The sequence below is a fragment of the Scyliorhinus torazame genome, chromosome 19 (assembly GCF_047496885.1).
Source record: "Scyliorhinus torazame isolate Kashiwa2021f chromosome 19, sScyTor2.1, whole genome shotgun sequence".
In the NCBI taxonomy this organism is placed as follows: Eukaryota; Metazoa; Chordata; class Chondrichthyes; order Carcharhiniformes; family Scyliorhinidae; genus Scyliorhinus; species Scyliorhinus torazame.
The window spans coordinates 10719874-10730865 of record NC_092725.1 but is presented as its reverse complement, the minus strand read 5'-3'; the positions used below and the strand labels follow the sequence as shown (position 1 = coordinate 10730865).

Below are 10992 nucleotides of genomic sequence, written 5' to 3'. Positions count from 1 at the left end.
GAACTAACTCAGCAATAACCTTGTCCAGGAGAGAGAAATGGGGAGACCAGGGGTAGTAAATTCTGCCAAGCAGGATATTGTTGGTGCATGCCAATACATCCTTGATGCTAATCTCTGGAGTTGGCTAAGCAGAACTGGGATCACAGGAAGGTGGCATGGAGGTATCGAATATAAAGCCAGCGAGATGGTCAGCAGCAGCACACAGTGCCCACTGGGCACAGCGATACCAGGCTCTCTAACTCAATGGCCCAGATGTTGGAGCTGGTGTGTGTGCTGCTGTTCCTGGGGTCTGCCCGAGCGCAGATCCCCATCCTGTGCGCCAATGACGTGAATCTGGAGACCGGCGAGTGCTGCCCCGTCTTCTGGGGTGACGACTCACCGTGTGGCTGGGCCTCGGGGCGCGGGGCGTGCCAGCCAGTGGCAGGCGAGCACGCGGAGGCGGGGGCAATAGACTTCCGCGCCCGCTGGCCGAGCTATTTCTTCAAGCGGCTGTGCGTCTGCCAGGGCAACTACGGGGGCGCGGACTGCGGCGAGTGCAAGTACGGCTGGCAAGGCGCGTGGTGCCAGGAGAGGCGCGTGGTTGTCCGTCGCGACCTGGCGGACATGAACGCAGCCGAGCGGCGGCGCTTTGCGAACCGCCTCCACGAGTCCAAGATCAACCTCAGCAAACGCTACTCTATCTACGTGAGCGAGAGCTCCGTCCCAAACTCCAGGAGGAGCTTCCAACGCGCCACCGCCTTCAACGTGGCCAACTGGGTCCACTACCTCACCTCCAAGACCCTGAACCAGGCCAACGAACCCCACTTTGCCCACCGTTCCACCGCCTTCCCCGTCTGGCACAGACTCTTCCTCCTGTTCCTGGAGAGCGAGATTAGGAATGTCACTGAAGATGATGCCTTCTTCATCCCCGTGTGGTCCTGGAAGGGAAAATCCGACTGTGACGTCTGCACCAACGACCTGTTTGGCAGTAGTGGGAGCGATGGGCGTCTCACGGGATCAAAATTCCGTTCCTGGGAGGTATGCAGCCCATAAGACCATAAGACACAGGAGCAAAATTAGGCCATTCGGCCCATCGAGTCTGCTCCGCCATTCAATCATGGCTGATATTTTCTCATCCCCAGTCCCCTGCCTCCTCCCCATAACCCCTGATCCCCTTATTAATCAAGAACCTATCTATCTCCGTCTTAAAGACACTCAGTGATTTGGCCTCCACAGCCTTCTGCGGCAAAGAGTTCCACAGAAACACCACCCTCTGGCTGAAGAAATTCCTCCTCATCTCTGTTTTAAAGGATCGTCCCTTTAGTCTGAGATGGTGTCCTCTGCTTCTAGATTTTCCTACAAGCGGAATCACTCCGAGAAACACTCAATACACACACAGACATGCAGACACACACCCACTCACGCACACGCACACACACACACATTCATGTGGATACACTCACACATTCACAACAAAACATACGAGGGAATGTAGCCAAGGAGCAGGGCGCAAAGGGGCACGAGCAGGGGAGACGGCCAATGTGGTCGGGAGAAGGAAAAGGCAGAATATGATTTTAGCGGAGGAGAACTTCAAAAGGACACCGACAAGTTGGTGGAGTGGGCAGGCAAGTGGCAGATACAGTTTAACACAGAGAAATGTGAAGTGATTCATTTTGGTGCAGAGACAATGTAAAATAAAGGGTTCAATTCTCAAGGGGGGCGTTGCAGAAGCAGTGGGGCCTGGGGATTATATGTGTATCAATCATTGACGGTGGCAGGAGAGGTTGAGAGAGAGCGCGGTTAATAAGCAAACCGTCTCACGGGCTTTATTAACAGGGGCACAGAGTGTGAGTCAGTTCCAAGCCAGGTAGTGAAGTCGAAGACACATCACTTTTCTTTGCTGAGAGTTTATTGATGTTGTTGCGTCTCACAGCTCTCCCTCGACTGCTCAGTGTCGCAGCCGTCCCATATTTATGCTCATAAAACGCCCCAAAATATACGAATCAGCAAGTTGACGGTCCTTTCAAGGGTCACGATAACAGAAGACAACACTTTGAAGGGAACCTTTTATTGAAAATATTTTTATGAACGTTTTAACATTTTGGACCTCCCGCCCATCACTGCCCATGGCATTCCCGCCGGCATTAATGCTTGGCTACTTTGCTCGCGGGATGTAGGGCGTCGCGGGCAAGGCCCTGCGTCTGCCCTCCGTCCCTAATGCCCCCTCGAGAAGGTGGTGCATGGACGGGCACCTTGAACCCGCTGCAGTCCAGTGTGGTGTAGGTACACCCACTGTGCTGTTAGGGAGGGAGTTCCAGGATTCTGACCCAGCGACAGTGAAGGAGCGGCCAAGATATTTCCCAGTCAGGGTGGTGTGTGTCGGTGGGGGGAGGACTGGACGACTTGCAGGTACCGTCGAAGGAGGCTCGGCGAGCGGCTGCCGTGCACCTTGTAGACGGTACACACGGCTGCCGCGGTGCGTCGGTGGGGGGGAGGGAGCGGATGAGGAAGGCGGGGATCAGCGTGTCGATCGAGCGGGAGCTGCTTTGTCCCGGACGGTGTTAAGCTTCCCCAGTGTTGTTGGGAGCCCCACCCATCCAGGCAAGTGGAGAAGGTCCCATCACACTCCTAGATCTTACTGAGCAGATGATGTGGAGATGCCGGCGTTGGACTGGGGTGAGCACAGTGAGAAGTCTCACAACACCAGGTTAAAATCCAACAGGTTTGTTTCAAACACTAGCTTTCGGAGCGCTGCTCCTTCCTCATTAACCTGGTGTTGTAAGACTTCTTACTGAGCAGAGCGGGACAGATGCCGATTCTGAAGCTGGTTAGTGGTATTAGAGTGGAAATAGTGCACTGGCGATGCCCTGTATCTAAACCTGTGCTGTACCTGTCCTGGGAGTGTTTGATGGGGACAGTGTAGAGGGAGCTTTACTCTGTATCTAAACCTGTGCTGTACATGTCCTGGGAGTGTTTGATGGGGACAGTGTAGAGGGAGCTTTACTCTGTATCTAACCCCGTGCTGTACCTGTCCTGGGAGTGTTTGATGGGGACAGTGTAGAGGGAGCTTTACTCTGTATCTAAACCTGTGCTGTACCTGTCCTGCGAGTGTTTGATGGGGACAGTGTAGAGGGTGCTTTACTCTCTATGTAACCACGTGCTGTACCTGTCCCGGGAGTGTTTGATGGGGACAGTGTAGAAGGAGCTTTACTCTGTATCTAACCCCGTGCTGTACCTGTCCAGGGAGTGTTTGATGGGGCCAGTGTAGGGGAAGCTTTACTCTGTGTCTAACCCCGTGCTGTACCAGTCCTGGGAGTGTTTGATGGGGACAGTGTAGAGGGAGCTTTACTCTGTAGCTAACCCCGTGCTGTACCTGTCCTGGGAGTGTTTGATGGGGCCAGTGTAGGGGGAGCTTTACTCTGTGTCTAACCCCGTGCTGTACCAGTCCTGGGAAGTTTGATGGGGACAGTGTAGAGGGAGCTTTATTCTGTATCTCACCCCGTGCTGTACCTTTCCTGGGAGTGTTGATGGGGACAGTGTAGGGGGAGCTTTACTCTGTATCTAACCCCGTGCTGTACCTGACCTGGGAGTGTTTGATGGGGACAGTGTAGAGGGAGCTTTACTCTGTATCTTACCCCGTGCTGTACCTGTCCTGGGAGTGTTTGATGGGGACAGTGTAGAGGGAGCTTTACTCTGTATCTAACCCCGTGCTGTACCTGTCATGGGAGTGTTTGATGGGGACAGCGTGGAGGGAGGTTTACTCTGTATCTAATCCCGTGCTGTACCTGTCCTGGGAGTGTTTAATGCGGACAGTGTAGAGGGAGCTTTTCTCTGTATCTAACCCCGTGCTGTCCCTGTCCTGGGAGTGTTTGATGGGGACAGTGTAGAGGGAGCTTTACTCTGTATCTAACTCCGTGCTGTACCTGTCCTGGGAGTGTTTGATGGGGACAGTGTAGAGGGAGCTTTACTCTGTATCTAACCCTGTGCTGTACCTGTCCTGGGAGTGTTTGATGGGGACAGTGTAGAGGGAGCTTTACTCTGTATCTAACCCCATGCTGTACCTGTCTGTGAGTGTTTGATGGGGACAGTGTAGAGGGAGCTTTACTCTGTATCTAATCCCGTGCTGTACCTGTCCTGGGAGTGTTTGATGGGGACAGTGTAGAGGGAGTTTACTCTGTATCTAACCCCGTGCTGTACCTGTCCTGGGAGTGTTTGATGGGGACAGCGTAGAGGGAGCTTTACTCTGTATCTAACCCCGTGCTGTCCCTGTCCTGGGAGTGTTTGTTGGGGACAGTGTAGAGGGAGTTTTACTCTGTATCTAACCCCGTGCTGTACCTGTCCTGACAGTGTTTGATGGGGACAGTGTCGAGGGAGCTTTTCTCTGTATTTAACCCCGTGCTGTCCCTGTCCTGGGAGTGTTTGATGGGGAAAGTGTAGAGGGAGCTTTACTCTGTATCTAACCCCGTGCTGTGCCTGTCCTGGGAGAGTTTGATGGGGACAGTGTAGAGGGAGTTTTACTCTGTATCTAACCTCGTGCTTTACCTGTCCTGGGAGTGTTTGATGGGGACAGTGTAGAGGGAGCTTTACTCTGTATCTAACCCCGTGCTGTACCAGTCCTGGGAGTGTTTGATGGGGACAGTGTAGAGGGAGCTTTACTTTGTGTCTAACCCCGTGCTGTACCTGTCCTAGGAGTGTTTGATGGGGACAGTGTAGAGGGAGCTTTACTCTGTATCTAACCCCGTGCTGTACCTGTCCTAGGACTGTTTGATGGGGACAGTGTAGAGCGAGCTTTACTCTGTGTCTAACCCCGTGTTGTACCTGTCCTGGGAGTGTTTGATGTGGACAGTGTGGAGGGAGCTTTACTCTGTGTCTAACCCCGTGCTGTACCTGTCCTGGGAGTGTTTGATGGGGACAGTGTAGAGGGAGATTTACTCTGTATCTAACCCCGTGCTGTACCTGTCCTAGGACTGTTTGATGGGGACAGTGTAGAGGGAGCTTTACTATGTATCTAACCCCGTGCTGTACCTGTCCTGGGAGTGTTTAATGGGGACAGTGTAGAGGGAGATTTACTCTGTATCTAACCCCGTGCTGTACCTGTCCTGGGAGTGTTTGATGGGGACAGTGTAGAGCGAGCTTTACTCTGTGTCTAACCCCGTGTTGTACCTGTCCTGGGAGTGTTTGATGGGGACAGTGTGGAGGGAGCTTTACTCTGTGTCTAACCCCGTGCTGTACCTGTCCTGGGAGCGTTTGATGGGGACAGTGTAGAGGGAGATTTACTCTGTATCTAACCCCGTGCTGTACCTGTCCTGGGAGTGTTTGATGGTGACAGTGTAGAGGGAGCTTTACTCTGTATCTAACCCCGTGTTGTACCTGTCCTAGGAGTGTTTGATGGGGACAGTGTAGAGGGAGCTTTACTCTTTGTCTAACCCTGTGTTGTACCTGTCCTGGGAGTGTTTGATGGGGACAGTGTAGAGGGAGCTCTACTCTGTATCTAACCCCGTGCTGTACCTGTCCTGGGAGTGTTTGTTGGGGACAGTGTGGAGGGAGCTTTACTCTGTATCTAACCTCGTGCTGTACCTGTCCTGGGAGTGTTCGTTGGGGAGAGTGTGGAGGGAGCTTTACTCTGTATCTAACCTCGTGCTTTACCTGTCCTAGGAGTGTTTGATGGGGACAGTGTAGAGGGAGCTTTACTCTGTATCTAACCCCGTGCTGTACCTGTCCTGGGAGTGTTTGATGGGGACAGTGTAGAGGGAGCTTTACTCTGTATCTAATCCCGTGCTGTACCTGTCCTGGGAGTGTTTGATGGGGACAGTGTGGATGAAGCTTTACTCTGTATCTAACCCCGTGCTGTACCTGTCCTGGGAGTGTTTGATGGGGACAGTGCAGAGGGAGCTTTACTCTGTATCTAACCCCGCGCTATACCTGTCCTGGGAGTATTTGATGGGACAGTGAAGAGGGAGCTTTACTCTGTATCTAACCCCGTGCTGTACCTGTCCTGGGAATGTTTGATGGGGACAGTGTAGAGGGAGCTTTACTCTGTATCTAACCCCGTGCTGTACCTGTCCTGGCAGTGTTTGATGGGGACAGTGTAGCGGGAGCTTTACTCTGTATCTAACCCCGTGCTGTACCTGTCCTGGGAGTGTTTGATGGGGACAGTGTAGAGGGAGCTTTACTCTGTATCTAATCCCGTGCTGTACCTGTCCTGGGAGTGTTTGATGGGGACAGTGTGGATGGAGCTTTACTCTGTATCTAACCCCGTGCTGTACCTGCCCTGGGAGTGTTTGATGGGGACAGTGCAGAGGGAGCATTACTCTGTATCTAACCCCGCGCTATACCTGTCCTGGGAGTATTTGATGGGACAGTGAAGAGGGAGCTTTACTCTGTATCTAACCCCGTGCTGTACCTGTCCTGGGAATGTTTGATGGGGACAGTGTAGAGGGAGCTTTACTCTGTATCTAACCCCGTGCTGTACCTGTCCTGGGAGTGTTTGATGGGGACAGTGTAGAGGGAGCTTTACTCTGTATCTAACCCCGTGCTGTACCTGTCCTGGCAGTGTTTGATGGGGACAGTGTAGCGGGAGCTTTACTCTGTATCTAACCCCGTGCTGTACCTGCCCCGGGAGTGTTTGATGGGGACAGTGTAGAGGGAGCTTTACTCTGTATCTAACCCCGTGCTGTACCTGTCCTGGGATTGTTCGATGGGGACAGTGTAGCGGGAGCTTTACTCTGTATCTAACCCCGTGCTGTACCTGTCCTGGGAGTGTTTGATGGGGACAGTGTAGAGGGAGCTTTACTCTGTATCTAACCCCGTGCTGTACCTGTCCTGGGAGTGTTTGATGAGGACAGTGTAGAGGGAGTTTCACTCTGTATCTAACCCCGTGCTGTACCTGTCCTGGGAGTGTTTGATAGGGACAGTGTAGAGGGAGCTTTACTCTGTATCTAACCCCGTGCTGTACCTGTCCTGGGAGTGTTTGATGGGGACTGTGTAGAGGGAGCTTTACTCTGTATCTAACCCCGTGCTGTCCCTTTCCTGGGAGTGTTTGATGGGGACTGTGTAGAGGGAGCTTTACTCTGTATCTAACCCCGTGCTGTCCCTTTCCTGGGAGTGTTTGATGGGGACAGTGTAGAGGGAGCTTTACTCTGTATCTAACCACGTGCTGTACCTGTCCTGGGAGTGTTTGATGGGGACAGTGCAGAGGGAGCTTTACTCTGTATCTAACCCCGTGCTGTACCTGTCCTGGGAATGTTTGATGGGGACAGTGTAGAGGGAGCTTTACTCTGTATCTAATCCCGTGCTGTACCTGTCCTGGGAGTGTTTGATGGGGACAGTGCAGAGGGAGCTTTACTCTGTATCTAACCCCGTGCTGTACCTGTCCTGGGAGTGTTTGATGGGGACAGTGTAGAGGGAGCATTACTCTGTATCTAACCCCGTGCTGTACCTGTCCTGGGAGTGTTTGATGGGGACAGTGTAGAGGGAGCTTTACTCTGTATCTAACCCCGTGCTGTACCTGTCCTGGGAGTGTTTGATGGGGACAGTGTAGAGGGAGCTTTACTCTGTATCTAACCCCGTGCTGTACCTGACCTGGGTGAGTTTGATGGGGACAGTGTAGAGGGAGCTTTACTCTGTATCTAACCCCGTGCTGTACCTGTCCTGGGAGTGTTTGATGGGGACAGTGTGGAGGGAGCTTTACTCTGTATCTAACCCCGTGCTGTACCTGTCCTGGCAGTGTTTGATGGGGACAGTGTAGAGGGAGCTTTACTCTGTATCTAACCCCGTGCTGTACCTGTCCTGGGAGTGTTTGATGGGGACAGTGTGGAGGGAGCTTTACTCTGTATCTAACCCCGTGCTGTACCTGTCCTGGGAGTGTTTGATGGGGACAGTGTAGAGGGAGCTTTACTCTGTATCAAACCCCGTGCTGTACCTGTCCTGGGAGTGTTTGATGGAGACAGTGTAGAGGGAGCTTTACTCTGTATCTAATCCCATGCTGTACCTGTCCTGGGAGTGTTTGATGGGGACAGTGTAGAGGGAGCTTTACTCTGTATCTAACCCCGTGCTGTACCTGTCCTGGGAGTGTTTGATGGGGACAGTGTAGAGGGAGCTTTACTCTGTATCTAACCCCGTGCTGTACCCGTCCTGGGAGTGTTTGATGGGGACAGTGTAGAGTGAGTTTTACTCTGTATCTAACCCCGTGCTGTACCTGTCCTGGGAGTGTTTGATGGGGACAGTGTAGAGGGAGCTTTACTCTGTATCTAACCCCGTGCTGTACCTGTCCTGGGAGTGTTTGATGGGGACAGTGTGGAGGGAGCTTTACTCTGTATCTAACCCCGTGCTGTACCTGTCCTGGGAGTGTTTGATGAGGACAGTGTAGAGGGAGTTTCACTCTGTATCTAACCCCGTGCTGTACCTGTCCTGGGAGTGTTTGATAGGGACAGTGTAGAGGGAGCTTTACTCTGTATCTAACCCCGTGCTGTACCTGTCCTGGGAGTGTTTGATGGGGACTGTGTAGAGGGAGCTTTACTCTGTATCTAACCCCGTGCTGTCCCTTTCCTGGGAGTGTTTGATGGGGACTGTGTAGAGGGAGCTTTACTCTGTATCTAACCCCGTGCTGTCCCTTTCCTGGGAGTGTTTGATGGGGACAGTGTAGAGGGAGCTTTACTCTGTATCTAACCACGTGCTGTACCTGTCCTGGGAGTGTTTGATGGGGACAGTGCAGAGGGAGCTTTACTCTGTATCTAACCCCGTGCTGTACCTGTCCTGGGAATGTTTGATGGGGACAGTGTAGAGGGAGCTTTACTCTGTATCTAATCCCGTGCTGTACCTGTCCTGGGAGTGTTTGATGGGGACAGTGCAGAGGGAGCTTTACTCTGTATCTAACCCCGTGCTGTACCTGTCCTGGGAGTGTTTGATGGGGACAGTGTAGAGGGAGCATTACTCTGTATCTAACCCCGTGCTGTACCTGTCCTGGGAGTGTTTGATGGGGACAGTGTAGAGGGAGCTTTACTCTGTATCTAACCCCGTGCTGTACCTGTCCTGGGAGTGTTTGATGGGGACAGTGTAGAGGGAGCTTTACTCTGTATCTAACCCCGTGCTGTACCTGACCTGGGTGTGTTTGATGGGGACAGTGTAGAGGGAGCTTTACTCTGTATCTAACCCCGTGCTGTACCTGTCCTGGGAGTGTTTGATGGGGACAGTGTGGAGGGAGCTTTACTCTGTATCTAACCCCGTGCTGTACCTGTCCTGGCAGTGTTTGATGGGGACAGTGTAGAGGGAGCTTTACTCTGTATCTAACCCCGTGCTGTACCTGTCCTGGGAGTGTTTGATGGGGACAGTGTGGAGGGAGCTTTACTCTGTATCTAACCCCGTGCTGTACCTGTCCTGGGAGTGTTTGATGGGGACAGTGTAGAGGGAGCTTTACTCTGTATCAAACCCCGTGCTGTACCTGTCCTGGGAGTGTTTGATGGAGACAGTGTAGAGGGAGCTTTACTCTGTATCTAATCCCATGCTGTACCTGTCCTGGGAGTGTTTGATGGGGACAGTGTAGAGGGAGCTTTACTCTGTATCTAACCCCGTGCTGTACCTGTCCTGGGAGTGTTTGATGGGGACAGTGTAGAGGGAGCTTTACTCTGTATCTAACCCCGTGCTGTACCCGTCCTGGGAGTGTTTGATGGGGACAGTGTAGAGTGAGTTTTACTCTGTATCTAACCCCGTGCTGTACCTGTCCTGGGAGTGTTTGATGGGGACAGTGTAGAGGGAGCTTTACTCTGTATCTAACCCCGTGCTGTACCTGTCCTGGGAGTGTTTGATGGGGACAGTGTGGAGGGAGCTTTACTCTGTATCTAACCCCGTGCTGTACCTGTCCTGGGAGTGTTTGATGGGGACAGTGTAGAGGGAGCTTTACTCTGTATCGAACCCCGTGCTGTACCTGTCCTGGGAGTGTTTGATGGGGATAGTGTAGAGGGAGCTTTACTCTGTATCTAACCCCGTGCTGTACCTGTCCTGGGAGTGTTTGATGGGGACAGTGTAGAGTGAGTTTTACTCTGTATCTAACCCCGTGCTGTACCTGTCCTGGGAGTGTTTGATGGGGACAGTGTACAGGGAGCTTTACTCTGTATCGAACCCCGTGCTGTACCTGTCCTGGGAGTGTTTGATGGGGACAGTGTAGAGGGAGCTTTACTCTGTATCTAACCCCGTGCTGTACCTGTCCTGGGAGTGTTTGATGGGGACAGTGTACAGGGAGCTTTACTCTGTATCTAACCCCGTGCTGTACCTGTCCTGGGAGTGTTTGATGGGGACAGTGTACAGGGAGCTTTACTCTGTATCGAACCCCGTGCTGTACCTGTCCTGGAAGTGTTGATGGGGACAGTGTAGAGGGAGCTTTACTCTGTATCTAACCCCTTGTTGTACCTGTCCTGGGAGTGTTTGATGGGGGCAGTGTAGTGGGAGCTTTACTCTGTATCTAACCCCGTGCTGTACCTGTCCTGGGAGTGTATGATGGGGACAGTGTAGAGGGAGCTTTACTCTGTATCTAACCCCGTGCTGAACCTGTCCTGGGAGTGTTTGATGGAGACAGGGTAGAGGGAGCTTTACTCTGTATCTAACCCCGTGCTGTACCTGTCCTGGGAGTGTTTGATGGGGACAGTGTAGAGGGAGCTTTACTCTGTATCTAACCCCGTGCTGTACCCGTCCTGGGAGTGTTTGATGGGGACAGTGTAGTGGGAGCTTTACTCTGTATCTAACCCCGTGCTGTACCTGTCCTGGGAGTGTTTGATGGGGACGGTGTAGAGGGAGCTTTACTCTGTATCAGACCCGTGCTGTACCTGTCCTGGGAGTGTTTGATGGGGACAGTGTAGAGGGAGCTTTACTCTGTATCTAACCCCGTGCTGTACCTGTCCTGGGAGTGTTTGATGGGGACAGTGTAGAGGGAGCTTTACTCTGTATCTAACCCCGTGCTGTACCTGTCATGGGAGTGTTTGATGGGGACAGCGTGGAGGGAGGTTTACTCTGTATCTAATC

The 10992-nt window shown here is 52.6% G+C and overlaps 1 protein-coding gene across 1 annotated transcript; it reads left to right on the top strand.

Annotated features, from left to right (window-relative positions):
- Positions 1–243: 243 nt before the first annotated feature.
- On the top strand, positions 244–1032 carry LOC140396623 (tyrosinase-like). Its single transcript, XM_072485417.1, has one exon. It carries the CDS (start codon positions 244–246, stop codon positions 1030–1032), a length of 789 nt encoding a protein of 262 aa, XP_072341518.1.
- The last annotated feature ends 9960 nt before the right edge of the window (positions 1033–10992 follow it).